The sequence below is a fragment of the Thunnus maccoyii genome, chromosome 6 (assembly GCF_910596095.1).
Source record: "Thunnus maccoyii chromosome 6, fThuMac1.1, whole genome shotgun sequence".
NCBI classification, from domain to species: domain Eukaryota; kingdom Metazoa; phylum Chordata; class Actinopteri; order Scombriformes; family Scombridae; genus Thunnus; species Thunnus maccoyii.
The window spans coordinates 35,090,455-35,107,052 of record NC_056538.1 but is presented as its reverse complement, the minus strand read 5'-3'; the positions used below and the strand labels follow the sequence as shown (position 1 = coordinate 35,107,052).

The 16,598-nt window shown below is 42.3% G+C and overlaps 1 protein-coding gene across 3 annotated transcripts in view; it reads left to right on the top strand.

The window, feature by feature from the left end:
* Positions 1-12,987, top strand: part of col4a3 (collagen, type IV, alpha 3) — a 70,271-nt gene extending 57,284 nt beyond the window's left edge. For 2 of the 3 annotated variants that reach the window (XM_042413799.1, XM_042413797.1), the window contains exons 40-53: positions 220-300; positions 449-550; positions 654-701; positions 780-965; positions 1,293-1,423; positions 2,378-2,450; positions 2,644-2,715; positions 2,932-3,060; positions 3,166-3,264; positions 3,736-3,945; positions 4,709-4,886; positions 8,130-8,244; positions 8,396-8,568; positions 11,220-12,987. In XM_042413799.1, the coding sequence (XP_042269733.1) occupies positions 220-300; positions 449-550; positions 654-701; positions 780-965; positions 1,293-1,423; positions 2,378-2,450; positions 2,644-2,715; positions 2,932-3,060; positions 3,166-3,264; positions 3,736-3,945; positions 4,709-4,886; positions 8,130-8,244; positions 8,396-8,568; positions 11,220-11,301 (1,679 nt within the window). In that variant the 3' untranslated portion in view covers positions 11,302-12,987. The remainder of the gene's footprint in view (positions 1-219; positions 301-448; positions 551-653; positions 702-779; positions 966-1,292; positions 1,424-2,377; positions 2,451-2,643; positions 2,716-2,931; positions 3,061-3,165; positions 3,265-3,735; positions 3,946-4,708; positions 4,887-8,129; positions 8,245-8,395; positions 8,569-11,219) is intronic. The other variant, XM_042413798.1, reaches the window with a different exon arrangement.
* Positions 12,988-16,598: the final 3,611 nt, after the last annotated feature.

Genomic DNA, 16,598 nt, shown 5'->3' with positions numbered 1-16,598 from the left:
GAATCTCTGATGTCAATTAGATTCACAGTATTATCTTATATCTTCTCAGTAAGTTCCAACAACACTGGACTGAGTATTAGATCAGACATAAACTGTGGGTCAACATCGGGTTTTATTATTTCATCACACATACTGTTGCTGGCACTAAAAATGACCTTCCATGTTCAAAATTGTCTCTGGAAACAAAGTCAATTAAAAATAATCATCTGTCTGTCTCAGGTCCTCCTGGGTCTCCAGGTGAGAAGGGTTGCGATGGTCCTACAGGAACAAATGGCCCCCCAGGACCTGCGGGCCTGACAGGTAAATCAGTGTTACAGTCTTATTAATGTCCGCTGGTAGCAACCACACTGCTGAAGGTCTAAAGACTCCACTGTGAAGTTAATTTGAAGCTATGAGAACAAACAGATAACTGTCCTTTATGTGGCTTAATTATATCTTTCCATTTTAGGTAACAAGGGGGCTCCTGGTGATCCTGGTCCACCTGGTCCCAGAGGGAATCAGGGACAAGACGGGATACCTGGCCCTCCTGGAGAGAAAGGAGCCATGGGAGGTAGGAGACTGTATGAATTGGATGAAACTGGCTCTGATTGGACAGTTATCTTTCCTTTTGGCTAATCTCTCTTTCTTGTGATTGGTGGGTTTTCTCTCCCCAGCTCCTGGAATTGGACCCAGAGGACCAGACGGGACTAAAGGTCCACCAGGTGAGTCCTCAGGTCTGACTGTGTGTTTCAGTCAGAGCTGAAGAAGAAGAAATAATACCCCTCCTCTCACCTTCTCAGGGTATGCTGGGGAGAAGGGTCCTCCTGGTCCCTGTGGTCCTCCTGGTCCCTCTGGTCCTGGGGGACATCCAGGTTGTCCTGGCACTTCTGGACCTCCTGGTCCTCCCGGTTATCCTGGCAGGGAGGGAGTCTGCACTGAGGGAGGGAAAGGAGAAAACGGATCCCCTGGAGGACAAGGACCAAAAGGTGAAACAAACAAATATATTAGTCGACTGATCAATTAGTAATATTATGATGATCACACCAGCAGCATGGCCAAAGGGATGAAAACATTCAGACCTCTTTCAAAGATGGTTGCAGTTACCAACAGAATAAACAGAACAGAACAGAACAGAACCGGTTTGGAGGTGAAACCAGCTTTACTTTTTTTGGGCTGTTGGTCAGATTGAATGAACATGAATGAACAGATTAAAGGATCACTTTAGACTAGTGGTGAACATTTGTATTATTTTTTAACTGATCAAAAAGGAAAGTGCCAATTATGAAAATAATTAAGTCTGTCTCTCTCTGTAGGTCCCCCAGGCTGTCGGGGTCCTCCTGGTCCTCCAGGTCCTGGTTTTAAAGGAGAGAAGGGATCTAATGGACCATCAGGTGATCCGGGAGCACCTGGTTGCCCTGGTGACCCTGGCTTACAAGGCGAGCCGGTCAGTGCATCCTATAGTTACAATATACATTCAGTGTCCAGTTTATCTTGCATCCAAACCTTAAACTGGAAGTATCAATTGTCTTATGGTCGATGGTCACCATGTCAGATTAGGTTCTTGCCGTGTCTTGGTCGAGAGACTGGCAACACCACAAGTATGACCCTGACCAATCATCATTCATGACCTTGCATGAGTTCATTAGTCATCAGGGAGGAGGGTCAAGAAATTGTCAGTCATGGCTATAGAAGTGCTATATGTGATGCTGGCGGTCTTGTGTTTTAAAAGAAAAAGAAAAGAAAGAAAATGATTAGGTTTAAGAAATTGTAAGTTATACTCTGGTAAATGAAAGTACAAATATATGTTTGAATTTTAGGTGGCTTTACAATCATTATGTGTGCTCTCTTTCGCTCAAATGTGAACACCAACACATGATCAGGTTTTCCTGCCTAAATCAGCCTGTTGAGATGAGCCGCTGCTCTTCCTGCTGTCCGAAACACTAAATGCAGCTCAACTCAGCCTTACAGCCACTGGCCAGATTTGACTTTCTTTTTCAGTGTTTACATATGTGCACCAAAGAGCACTCTGTCATCCTATTGGTCAACGTCAAGGAACACATAGTAGGAGATGTCTGGAAAATACAAAAAATTCTGACATGCTAGACTTTTCATCAGGGTGTCATGGAGCATCCCAGACGCCACATGACTGTTCTTCGATTATGTTACACTATATGCCTGTTCATCTTTCCGCTCATAATTAGGCCCAACGCTGGAATTTATTGGCAATGACAAAATCGTGTCAAAATCAGGCTGAATTCGATCCTAACATTCATCTTACACAAGTCAATCGTATTAGACCTTATCTTATCTTAGTATCTTATAAATCAGCTTCCTAAACATCACAGTCCTAAAACACACCTGAGAGTGTATTGAATACAGGTGATGTTGTTGTTGACAGGGTGACGATGGACAACCAGGCCCACCTGGACACAAAGGCCTGCTGGGAGATACTGGCGTCACAGGACCTGTTGGTAAGACCTGGCTCTGATGTCTCTGTACAGTTTCAAACATCAGTTTTAATTCCCTTTGGAAGATAAACTTTGGTCTCAGAGTGTAAGTCTGATATCTATTGCTGACAGCTGAGTTTGTCTGCAGGTAAAGTTAGCCTCATGTTTTATTGGAAAGTTTCCTCTCTGGACTCTTGACTGCTTGTGTGTGTTTCAGGTTTGAAGGGGGAGGACGGGTTACCAGGTAACCAAGGCTCACGGGGACCTCCAGGACCTCCTGGGCGGACAGGTAAGAAAATGATGTCACACTGTGGACAGGAAACTATCCAATCACAGCAGCCAGATACCTGCATGCTGCTGGCACAGTACTACTGGGTACTACTACTATTTACTGGCACTGGTGATAGGATGCCCTGCACTGAATACTGCTGCTGACACAGGTACTTTATATAGTACTGTATATTGTTAGAAGTACTGTGCACAGTACTAAATACTGCCCCTACAGGTCAGAGGGGGCCAGACGGTCTACCCTGTAAGGTGGTGCTGTTGCCAGGAGACGAAGGCTCAGCTGGAGATCAGGGACCAACAGGGGAAATGGGGCCCCCAGGGGCCCGAGGACGACCCGGTAGTCCAGGTGAGTGTGGAATAATTTAGGTCTTCAGGGTTTAGATGTGAGCAGTTTTAGGTACAAACAGTGTAAATACATTTTTGGAAGCAATGCTGTGTTTTATGGCTGCAGGTTCTAAAGGCAGCCAAGGGATAGATGGTAAGACTGGACCATTTGGTTTTCCTGGACTGAAAGGGGACAAAGGGGACCGAGGATTCACTGGACCAAAAGGTAAGAAGTCTGATCTTCAGTCAGCTTGTAAACATCATCAGACAACTAAAAACGCTGTGAGCTAAAGGGAATCTTTAGGATTGTTCATTAATATTTTCATCAATGATTTCAAACTTGTCCAGAACATGAGTCCTGAATAATTACTGTTATATAACAAACACGTTAGTTCTCTTAAAACTCAAGTCTCATCTTGGCTTCATCCAAATGTCCGGACTTCATTGCAATTGAAGTCTTGCGGATTTAACTGGTTAATGACAGGGAAGTATGCAAGTCTTGATGTCTGTCCAAATCCTTTGTTATTCAGGTCTGCAAGACGTCAAATGGACTTTCTATAAAGATGGATTACAGAATCTGAAAGTAGTTGTCCGGCTCATTTTATACCCTTGCAGACCTGATGTGGACTTCAGCCATTGTGTTTAAAGATGTTTAAAGATGATAACTGTAGAAGTTGATCGCACTTCCTGCTGGCAGGTATCGAAGGTCGACGAGGTGCCGTTGGACCTAAAGGTGTCCGGGGTAATCCGGGTCGAAGCCCAGAGCTACCAGAGAAGGGCTTCCTGTTCACCAGACACAGCCAGAAACTGTTTGTCTCAGAGTGTCCTGCAGGAACCACTCTGGTATACCATGGATACTCACTGCTGTTCATCAATGGAAACAACCGAGCTCACGGACAAGACCTGGGTACCTGAGACACTGAGAGACAGACAGAACAGGAATGAGATGAGGATATTTCAGAATGTTGTGTCCACTAATCTACCAGATTTCTGTCCATGGTTTTCTATATTTTTCTTCTTGTCAACAAATCTGATGTTTGGATCCAAACCAACAATGAACTGCTCTACTAACAAGTATTGTGTGTGTATCAAAACCTGATATATCTTATTCATCTGTGCCATAGACCTCCGTTATTGTCCAAAAACTATTAAGAACACGTCAGTGAGCCATACCGCTGCACTGGTTGACAAGTTCCTGGGAGTCTGCTGTTATTAGTCTTTGGAGCCGTTTCTAAACAAACTAACATGACCAAAGTCTTCATAATGAAGGAACATGTCACTCAGTGCAGCGGTGTGGCTCACTGATGTGTTTTTGATAATTTGTGGACAACAATGGAGGTCTATGGCACAGAGGAATAAGATATATCAGGTTTTGATACACACACAATACTTGTTAGTAGATCAGTTCATTGTTGGTTTGGATCCAAATATGAGATTTGTTGACAAGAAGAAAAATATAGAGAATACCACCAGAATGATCCTTTAAAGACAGAGACCTTGCTTTGTTCAGATTCTTTACATTCTCAAGTTTACGTCATATAAACACCTGTCTCTCTGTCTGTCTCTCTGTCTGTCTCTCTGTCTGTCTCTCTGTCTCTGTCTCTCTGTCTGTCTCTCTGTCTGTCTCTCTGTCTGTCTCTCTGTCTCCGTCTCTCTGTCTGTCTCTGCAGGTACTTTAGGCAGTTGTCTGCCTCGCTTTACCACCATGCCCTTCATGTTCTGTAACACCGACAGCACCTGTCGCTACGCCTCACGCAACGACTACTCCTATTGGCTGTCCACCGACCAATTACAACCAGACAGCATCCCCATTATCTCTGGGGAGTTACTGAGGAATTTTATCAGCCGGTAACATATACACACACACACATGCGCACACACACAACCTACTGTACAGTGGTGCTTGAAAGTTTGTTTAAAACCCTTTAGAAATTAGTCTATTTCTGCATAAATATGACCTAAAACGTGATCAACATGCAAGTCCTAAAAGTAGATTAAGAGATCAATTAACTAAATGAGACAAAACCTTACATTTGTTCATTTATTTATTGAGGAAAATGAACCAATGTTATGTAATTGTGTGTGGCAAAAGTATGTGAACCTCTAGGATTATCAATTCATTTGAAGGGGAAATTAGAGTCGAGTGTTTATAATAATGGACGTAGCCACCATGACATCACCCGTTGGTTTGTAGACTCCCATTTTGAAGCTTGGCATTTTGGCATTTTGACTGTCGACATCTTGGTTTTTTGTTGCCAGGCGTGATGAGAAGTGACCATATTTGGATGAGAGCGTGGAGCTGGGGAGGAGCTCCCCAGGTTCCAACTACAGCACCTCATGCACTGCTGTGGTTGTGACTTGTCAATCACAAGGTCACCATACCCTAAATCATACGCTGCTATATCATCTATCTTACTCTTAACGGGTCTATAATTTACAAAATGAACATTGTGCTGCATTAAAGAAGACTTGAAGCGAGTGACTGAGACCATAAACTCATTAGGAAAGTGTTTACTGAGGTAATAAATCAAGTGAGAAGTAGGGTCATTTTCTCATAGACTTCTATACAATCAGACTTCTTTTTGGAGCCAGTGGAGTCGCCCCCTGCTGGTCATCAGAGAGAATATAGGTTAAAGGCACTTCTGCATTGGCTGCACTTTCCAGACCTGGACATAACCGCCTGGTTTCAATCAATGGGAGGACAATCAGGTGTGAATCTGGGAGGCCTCGCCTCATTTAACCTTCATCCTACCAACATATTCAAAGGCGACCTATTATGCTTTTCCTTATTTTAAGTGATATATATAATGTTACAATGTGGATGTTCATGTTAAACGTGGCCAAAGTGTCAAATAAACAGGTAGTGTATGTAGCAGTAATCTCTGTTAGCAGAAAGCAGCAGCTTCAAACTGCTCTGAACACTCAGTTTCCAACAGTTTTTCAACTTTCAGCCCAAGTTGACGTCGGCTGGTGACGGATTTCTTTATATAGTCATCTGCTCCACACACAGCACGCCAGTTCACTGCTCCACTCCACTAACATTATGCTGTTTTTCCTCACCAAGCTGTTTTTCCTCACCAAGCTATGTCTCAATTACACAGCAGGGCAAAGTAACATAAGTAGTTTACCTGTTGGAGGTGTACTCCCATCATCATCACTGTGGCTGTTTCTGCTTGTACTCTTCCTCCCTGCATTATTTCTAACTGATCCGCTCAACAACCAGCTCCAAATATCTCCATATCTTGTTGTGTCGACAGATTTTTAGCGCCGCTAACAGAGTTCCACTAATTCAGTGAGGATCACTTTTCACTTCCTGTAAATTCTTCACAATCAAAGTCATTTAGTCCATTTAAAAGCTTTTAATTTGAATGAGTAAAGCAGGAAATATTGGGTCAACTAACAAAGACCACACCAAGAGCAAGGCATGTACTTATCCAGGAGGTCACAAGGGCCCCTGGGCTAATGTCAATGCTCATGAGTCCACCAGCAGGAGAACACTGAACATCAGTGGTGTGCATGACAGAGGAGAAAGCCACTACTCTCCAAAACTGCCCGTTTACAGTTTGCTCCAGACCAGTACAGTACTTTCAGGTGTACTGTACGTGTGTTGCTGTGTTTCAGGTGTACTGTACGTGTGTTGCTGTGTTTCAGGTGGACTGTACGTGTGTAGCTGTGTTTCAGGTGTACTGTACGTGTGTTGCTGTGTTTCAGGTGTACTGTACGTGTGTAGCTGTGTTTCAGGTGTACTGTACGTGTGTTGCTGTGTTTCAGGTGTACTGTATGTGTGTTGCTTTGTTTCAGGTGTACTGTACGTGTGTTGCTGTGTTTCAGGTGTACTGTACGTGTGTTGCTGTGTTTCAGGTGGACTGTACGTGTGTTGCTGTGTTTCAGGTGGACTGTACGTGTGTAGCTGTGTTTCAGGTGTACTGTACGTGTGTTGCTGTGTTTCAGGTGTACTGTACGTGTGTTGCTGTGTTTCAGGTGTACTGTACGTGTGTTGCTGTGTTTCAGGTGTACTGTATGTGTGTTGCTGTGTTTCAGGTGTACTGTACGTGTGTTGCTTTGTTTCAGGTGTACTGTACGTGTGTTGCTGTGTTTCAGGTGTACTGTACGTGTGTAGCTGTGTTTCAGGTGTACTGTGCGTGTGTTGCTTTGTTTCAGGTGTACTGTACGTGTGTTGCTGTGTTTCAGGTGTACTGTACGTGTGTTGCTGTGTTTCAGGTGTACTGTACGTGTGTTGCTGTGTTTCAGGTGGACTGTACGTGTGTAGCTGTGTTTCAGGTGTACTGTACGTGTGTTGCTGTGTTTCAGGTGTACTGTACGTGTGTAGCTGTGTTTCAGGTGTACTGTACGTGTGTTGCTTTGTTTCAGGTGTACTGTACGTGTGTTGCTGTGTTTCAGGTGTACTGTACGTGTGTTGCTTTGTTTCAGGTGTACTGTACGTGTGTTGCTGTGTTTCAGGTGTACTGTACGTGTGTTGCTGTGTTTCAGGTGTACTGTATGTGTGTAGCTGTGTTTCAGGTGTACTGTATGTGTGTTGCTGTGTTTCAGGTGTACTGTACGTGTGTTGCTGTGTTTCAGGTGTACTGTATGTTTGTTGCTTTGTTTCAGGTGTACTGTACGTGTGTTGCTGTGTTTCAGGTGTACTGTATGTGTGTAGCTGTGTTTCAGGTGTACTGTATGTGTGTTGCTGTGTTTCAGGTGTACTGTACGTGTGTTGCTGTGTTTCAGGTGTACTGTATGTGTGTTGCTGTGTTTCAGGTGTACTGTATGTGTGTTGCTGTGTTTCAGGTGTACTGTATGTGTGTAGCTGTGTTTCAGGTGTACTGTACGTGTGTTGCTGTGTTTCAGGTGTACTGTACGTGTGTTGCTGTGTTTCAGGTGGACTGTACGTGTGTTGCTGTGTTTCAGGTGGACTGTATGTGTGTAGCTGTGTTTCAGGTGTACTGTACGTGTGTTGCTGTGTTTCAGGTGTACTGTACGTGTGTTGCTATGTTTCAGGTGGACTGTATGTGTGTTGCTGTGTTTCAGGTGTACTGTATGTGTGTTGCTGTGTTTCAGGTGTACTGTACGTGTGTTGCTGTGTTTCAGGTGTACTGTATGTGAGGCCACAGCCAATGTGATCGCCGTCCACAGTCAGACTAGTTCAGTTCCAGACTGTCCCTCAGGATGGGAGTCTCTGTGGCCTGGATACTCCTTCGTCATGGTGAGCTGATGTTTTCAGTTGGATTCATCCTTGAAGGTCATAATCAACTTGAAGAGTGTTGGTGTTTTTGTGGCGATTCTACTGTAAGATTCCTATCTCACAAGCTGTGCTGTGACCTTTGACCCTCACTGTTTCTTTTGTTGGTGTCTAGGAAACCGGTGTGGGGGCGGAGGGGTCGGGTCAGCCGCTGGCCTCACCTGGGTCCTGTCTGGAAAACTTCAGGAAGATTCCCTTCATTGAGTGTCATGGCAGAGGAACCTGCAACTACTACACCGACTCGTACAGCTACTGGCTGGCTGCACTCAACCCCGGCGACATGTTCAGGTACACCACACCTGTATCATTTTGTTCAGGTACACCACACCTGTATTCAATTCAATTTCAAGTCAATTTTATTTATATAGCGCCAAATCATAACAAAAGTCATCTCAGGGCACATTTCACATAGAGCAGGTCTAGACCGTACTCTTTAATTTACAGAGACTCAACAATTCCTACATGAGCAGCACTTGGTGACAGCAGCAAGTGAAAGAAAGAGGGAGGGAGACACAGAGAAGCATAATAACTACAATAATAACGTAATACTAATAGCCGGAGAAGGTGTCCATGCAGGACACACACAGGACCACCACCCACTTACACTCTGGATTTTCCTGTGAGATGAGAAAGCACAAAAACTCTGAGGAAGAAGTCAAGTTAGTAACATGCATTAATGGTAAATGAATACATACAGATGGAGAGGAGGAGGAGGAGAGAGGAGCTCAGTGCATCATGGGAAGTCCCCCAGCAGTCTAGGCCTATAGCAGCATAACTAAGGGCTGATCCAAGGCGAGCCTGGTCGGCCCTAACTATAAGCTTTATCAAAAAGGAAAGTTTTAAGCCTACTCTTAAACATAGAGAGGGTGTCTGCGCCCCGGACTGAATCTGGAAGATGGTTCCACAGGAGAGGAGCCTGATAGCTGAAGGCTCTGCCTCCCATTCTACTTTTAAAGACTGTAGGAACCACCAGTAAGCTGCATACTGGGAGCACAGTGTTCTAGTGGGATAATACGGTATTATGAGCTCTTTAAGATATGATGGTGCCCGACCATTAAGGGCTTTGTAGGTGAGGAGAATAATTCAATTCTAGATTTTACAGGAAGCCAATGCAGTGACGCTAAAATGGGAGAAATGTGATCTCTTTCTCTAGTTTTAGTCAGAACACGTGCAGCTGCATTCTGGACCAGCTGGAGAGTCTTTAGAGACTTGTTAGAGCAGCCTGATAATAAGGAATTACAATAATCCAGCCTAGAAGTAACAAATGCGTGGACTAGTTTTTCTGCATCTATTGGGTAAGTCCAGGTCAATACATCACACTTTTGGAACACATCATCATAGATATTAATGAAACTGGCATGCTGACTTGGTCATATAAGGAACCAAAATTGCACGTGTCTCGGATCACTATTAAGGGAGATGTGGGCTAACAAAGTTTGAACTAATTAGTGTGCCTCTGTGACTTTGACTTGCCAGATCTCCCTTGATATAGGTCATAGAGGAATGGTTCTCATATCATTTTAAAGCTCTTTTCCAGCTCTGTATTTTACTTTCTACCATGTTAAGGTAACAGTCTTATGAATGATTATAATCTTGAAAGTTGAATTGTAAAAAAAAAAAAATATTGAAATCGGTAAAATTTTCACCAAAGTTAGGTTATAATGTCATCAACACCTCCAGAACGTTTGGTCTTTGGTTTTTGAGTCATTGCTGAGATGTCATTACTTATCTGAAGTTGCATCACATCACTAATTCCTTACAATGTTGTTGAACAGAAGTTACTGATCAGTACATGGTCAGGCACATGCATGATGTTAATTCAATTTTGAATTAACATTTTTAACAATTTTCAATTGCAAAAGTACTCTTACCTTACTGTTTGAATGTTTAGGTGCTAATAATGTTAAGAAGCTGTGGCTACACTCTCAATTTGTGCTCCTTCAGAGCCTTTGATGCAGCAGCTGTGTCTTTGCTCGACATCGTGTACTTCTGTCCTGTTGCCATCACAGGTTCAACTACCAGTAGCACATCCTGGAGGTCCATCACAAGTGTATCAGGGTGATATGGGAACATGTACGATGGAGATGGTCTATGAGGATGCAGAAGTTCAGTCTCAGTTCTCCAGTGCTGGGCATCGTTTCTTCAACACATCCCAGCCACTACTCATTATCATATGCAACCACAACGTAACCTTTGATGCACACTAAGTTGAGTGATTCCTTAAGTGAGAACACCCATAGCTTTCATCCATTGTGTCCATGCAGGACACCCACAGGACCATTTCCACCACCCACTCGTATTCTGGATTGTGGATGTCAGACCCTTTTCGTGCTCACTTAAGAAATCACTTGATTTTGTGAGCATCAAAGGTTACGTTGTGGTTGCATATGATAATGAACTGTGGGATTAGTGAGAAAAGTCACTAAAAGAAGGAGAGAGCTAAGAGTGCTTGAGCAGAACTAGCGTGAATTTAAATATACAGCAGCTATTTATCCATAGTGGTGAGGATTATAGCACACACTTACTGCAGCACGTCAGCACATCAGCAACAGAGATGTGCAGCATGTTCAGGTACACAGAACACACTTTTCTGTATGTAAACATCTTCTGAAAGCGGTAATGTATCTTCACATTTTATGTCACCTGAAGTTCAAGCTGAGGTTGATTTTTCAACCCAAATATAAAAGATGCAGTTTTCTCAGGAACAACATGAGTTCCTCTTGAACACCAGCAGAGGGCAGTCTCCTCTGACTGACCAGCTGCTCTGCAGGGTTTCAATCAAAGTGACGAGAAATAAACTTCATTTAAATTAAGGAACATTTCAGGAATACTCTTTTAAATAAGCATCATTGTTTAAATTCAGTTAAATTAAGTTCAGACTTCTTCAAGATAGTTTTTAAGATTTCAGACTGTAACAACATGAACTTTCTCCTCTGCAGCAAACCGGAGCCTAGAACTGAAAATGGAGACCTTCCAGGAAACCTGATCAGCCGCTGTCGAGTCTGCATGAAGCAAGTGTAAACACAGGACGTCACCGCTACTGCTGCAGATACTACGACTGTAAATACTACTGCTGATACTACTGAGAACAGTACTACTGTGTACTGCTCCCATGTACTCACAGCTGCTGTGTCTGCAACAGACATTTAAGAGAATATTTTAATGCAAATGAGCAGTGATGTAGTGCAGTACTGACCAATCGACAGGATTCGTTGTATAATATTTGTTTCTAAAAGTACTCAGATTCTTGAAACTAAAGTAGTCATCAGTGTCAAAATACTTTTACTTCTACAGTAAAATTCCTGCACTGAGAACAGTAAAAATAAACAACTACTAGCAGTAAAATGCACTCCAAAGTTAAAGTACCCATTCTGAATATGTGTTCCTTTCAGAGTAGAACTACTGATGTGTTACTATAAAAGTGTGTTGAGCTAATGAGCGTACGTCCTGTTCTGAATGTAAAACTTTATACTTCACAGTAACTCCAGCTGTACTGCAGTACAAAATCAAAATACTTTCCTCAGGATGAACTGGAGAAACAGTGGAAATACTCAACTGACAGTACTTCAATTCAACTGTACATTAGTATAACAACTAAATAAATGTTCCTTCAAGTGTACTGTCATTGAGTACTATTACTGTAGTAGTACGGCTAGTAGTAATCCTGCTTCTACTACTACAACTACTTTTGTAGGAGTAATAAGACTAGTATTACTCTACCCAAGAATTACTACTGCTACTGTAAGTACCCCTGGTACTACTACTTATGATGGATATTGGACTCAGTTCACAGTTGTGAGTATGTACTAGTAAATTAGTAAGTAAACCCAAGTACCAGTACTACTACTGTAGGTACAGGTGCAACTAATACTACTGGCACTACTACTGTAAGTACTGATACTGCTAGTACTACTGCTGTTACAACTACTACTCACTGTTGATGTTTTGATATTGGACACAGTTCACAGCTGTATGCATATATAACAACATTAGTAAGTGTACTCAAGAACTACTGCTGCTACTGCTACTACTGTAAGTACTGGTGCTGCTAGTACTACTGCTACTACTACTGTAAGTAGCGGTACTGTTTATTCTATTACTATTGTAAGTACTGGTGCTGCTAGTCCTATTGAATCTACTGCTGTAAGTACTCGTACTACTAGTACCACTGGTACAACTACTGTAAGTACTGCTCCTGCTAGTACTACTGTATGTGCTTTTACTACTGTTCCTATAATTGTTACCAGCTCTAGCTTTTACTACTGTTACTGTAGTACTTCTGCTCTCATTACTAATACAAGCATTACTGCTGCTGCTGCAGTACCTGATTCTGCCAGAGGAGGGCAGAGCTGAGTTACCACAGAAGAAGAAGAAGAAGAAGAGCTTGTCCAGAGCCAATCAGCAGCCTCCTCAGCTGGTCTGCTGCCACCAGGTGGAGCGCACCATTTTCTGCCGGGCAACAGTGTGAAGCTCTCTGATTGGAAGCTTTTCACAGCAGTGCACTCTGGGACTCGTAGTTGACTCCTCTCCTGACCGTAACTTCTTCATATTCTTTATGATTTTATATAAAACGGATTTATAAACAGCTGCCATTAAAGATAAATGTTTACAGTCACATGATCAATCAACTGTACTCCAGATTCAGTTTGAAATGTACTGAATTTATGATGTTTTTGGGTTAATAAATAAAGTGTTTTACAGAAGTTACCACTTCCTGTTGTTTCCTGTTCAACTTGTTTACTGAAAAAGTTTAAAAGCTGCGACAGAGAATTAACATCAATTAAAAACACGAATCCTGCTTCAGTCAGTCAAATGTTTCTTAATAAAATCAGAGGTTTCCTCAAATTCACGTTTGTAGTTTAAACTTGCTGTCATGATGTCATTTTATTCATCAGTTTCATCACTTTACTGATAATTTATAATAATGTAAAAGTACTGAGTAATGATTAATGGACGATATCGCTTTAAAGTAACTGATAATAAAATATCTGTTCACAGGTGAAATTTTCACATGAAGCGTCTAAAATGACGACACGTCCCTCTAACGTGGCTTCTGTAACATACAGAATAAAATAACATCTCAGTACATGTGTGACGAGTAAACAATGAGACCTCATCATGTCATAAATCACATGTGTGAAATGTCTTTTACATGTTTTTCTGTCTTGTAATGTTTCTTTAAACTCCATCAAAGCTTTTGGCAACTTTAACATATACAGATTATTATTATTAATATTAAATAATTTATGTCTTAGCAATGATAATAATAAAGCAGTCATATTATGTCGTGTGTCATGGTCATGAGTTTGATGCTTTTAACATGTGAAACAATAAACTGATCATGAACAGACCAATAAAAACATTAACACCTAATATTAATATAATAATGATATTATTCTGTACAGTGATGATATGGATGTGTCTAACTCCACCGTCCAGGCTCAATTTTTTTTTTACCCTAAAATGAAGCGTTTCACTGACACTCTGGTTGTCATGGAAACGCATCAGTCAGAATTAAATTCTCCTGTAATTTCCTGTTTGTGACTTCACTCGGTGACTCAGTGTGGAAACAAAACCTGCACGCATCACGCTGTGATGTCATCAGTTTCCCATCATGTGTGTGTGTGCTCATGCCAGAAGCTCCTTAGCGACATCTGATCACTGCTAATATGTTACTACGGCAACCAGCTGCTGGTAATGTGTTATTAGTATCTGGAGGGGAACAGTTCTATTTCTTCATTCATACAGAAGCTGCAAATATTAATGAATGTTTTCTCTCTGCTGGTCGACTCATTTATAAACTTATTGATCCACAAAAACCTCCTTTAGAGTTTCAACCCAACACTAACTCTACAAGTTTTCACTCATTTATTAAAGGAGGTTCCCAGTGTTCCCAGAGTTTCCAGTGTGTTAAACAGCAGTCAGGTGTCTGTAATCATTCCTCCTGTTCATACTGGATATTAAAAGATCCTTCAGATGTGCTTTCAATGGAAGTGATGGAGGCCAAAATCCACAGTGTGTCCACACAGTCATTTAAAATAGGGATGCACGATATTATCAGCAGGTTATCGGTATCGGCCCATATAAGCTCTAAAATGAAATATCGGCATCGGCCCGCAGTGAACATTTTCTGCTGATTATGAGCAGCTGATATGTCGCCTTCTCCGCCGCCTGACTGCTTCCCTCCATGGACTGTTTCACCCTGACGGTCCCGGTGTTTCCTCCGCAGGCTGCACTTCACTCAGCTGCCCGTCAGACCCGCTGCTGCTAGCTGAGAGGCTAGCTGAGAGGCTAGCTGAGAGGCTAGCTGGCTGTGCTTCCCTCCGGTCGTGCTGCTGCCAACGCTCCGCTAGCCTCTCGGCTAACGTTAGCCTCGGCTCTCCATGTGGATCCAACCGGAGCACCGAGCCCCCGGCTGCACAGATAGGAAACCCCTCGGCTGACAGGATGTACCGCTCTGGAAAAAAAAACTTCTTGGTTTATAACGGCGGTTGTCAACCAACGTATTAGGTGCATTACCGCCACCTTCTGCTCCGGAGTTTGGACCAGAGATTAAATCCTACACATTAATCCTGTCTGTCTAATAAACTCAATGAAAACTCTACTGCTGCTCCCACTTGGCAGGTTCATTAAAGTTTTACTGCTGAGCTCCTGAACTCCAGTCTTCCTCAGTTCTTCCTTCATATATTGTCTTTCCTGATCATACTTAGTACAATCTATGCTTGCATGCATAATAGTCTCCTCAGCCAGCTGGAAGAAATATGTGCATATATCAGCATCGGCCACAATGAGTTGGAAATATCTGCATATCAGATATCGGCAAAAAATCCAATATTGTGCATCCTTAATTTAAAAGTTGATGTCACATGTCTACATGGTTTTCCATTGGTTGAGCTTTGACTGCTGGTCTTTTAATGATATTGGAGTGGAACACCATTATGTGTGTATATATGTGTATATATGTATATATGTATATACATTATATATTAACTAGTTACATTTCATTGGTTCAGTTTTCCACATTCAGACAGGTTGAAGGTTGAAGCCAGACTGACTGCTGGAGGTTCGGAGGGTCAGTTAAAGCTCTGACAGGTGCATGCTGGGTGATTTTTAGAGCTCGCTCTCCATCATCTGATGAATTAAAAGCTGTTTGATGTCTCTGCTTCAGATTCAGGAGGTGAAACTGAGTCCAACTTAAGTTTTCCAGTAATGTTCAGGGAACGTTGGTATTTTCACAATCATGTAAAATATGAAATATGAAGCAGCGAGACAGTTGGACCGAACGCTGCACCGCTTCTTCTTCTTCTTCTGATTCAGGATGATACTGAAAAAGTTAATAAAACGTCTATTAGTGGAACTTTTTCAGTGTTTATTTCAGCTGATTGGTTTCGTCTGTCAGACACTGACTCATCTGCAGCTACGCGGCAGCTAACATCCAATCACATCTCAGTTCAGTCTGATCACAGTTTGCTGCTGCTCCTCATGTTTCTTCCTGTTGTTGACTGAGATTAATGTTCCTGTTTATCTCTCAGATTCTTTCAGATCTCCGTCCATCAGACTCTCAGACTGTAAAACTCATCTGCTATAAAAGTGTCAGACTGAAGTGAACAGATGAAGACGTCTGCCCCTCGTGTCGTCTTCATTTTGTGCTTCGCTCTCGTGTTCTCGCTCATATCTGACTAACCTGCGACAGCAGAAACGTAACGCTGCTCAGTCATGATGAGAAAATGTTCTTCATATATTTGGAAAGTTTTTGTTTAAGTACCTGATTATTTAATATCTGATGTTGCAGCAGAATCAGTGCAGCAGGATGAAAGTGTTTCTGTTAAATACAGAACACAGTAACTTGAAGCTGAACGTGTTTAAACCGTGACGGCGTCCTGCTTCATACAACCCTCCTGAAATTACTAAAAGCATCTTACATAAATCAGAAGTAACATTGATAAAAGATTAACAGCAAAGTTTGACTTCTGTTGAAGGTGCAAACTGAATTATAAAACCTACAAGGTTACAAATGGATTCAGTTCTTTCTAACAGGGAAGATTCATCTGATCACAACACGATTTCAACAGCGAGGAAGTTGACAGAGAAGCTTCTGTAGGTCTGCTGACTGTCCTCAAACATGATCCACCAGATCTGAGGGCGAAGGAGTCGATTCAAACACGAGCCCATCGAGGAGTTACGGACATAAATGACATTCACAGACAGTCGTGCATCGTGTAGCGAAACAGTAGAAACAGCAAAGAAAAGACAAATGTGGTGAAAGTTTTGAAACTTTAAAACAGATAAAATGATCAGACACAGTTACATCACTGCAG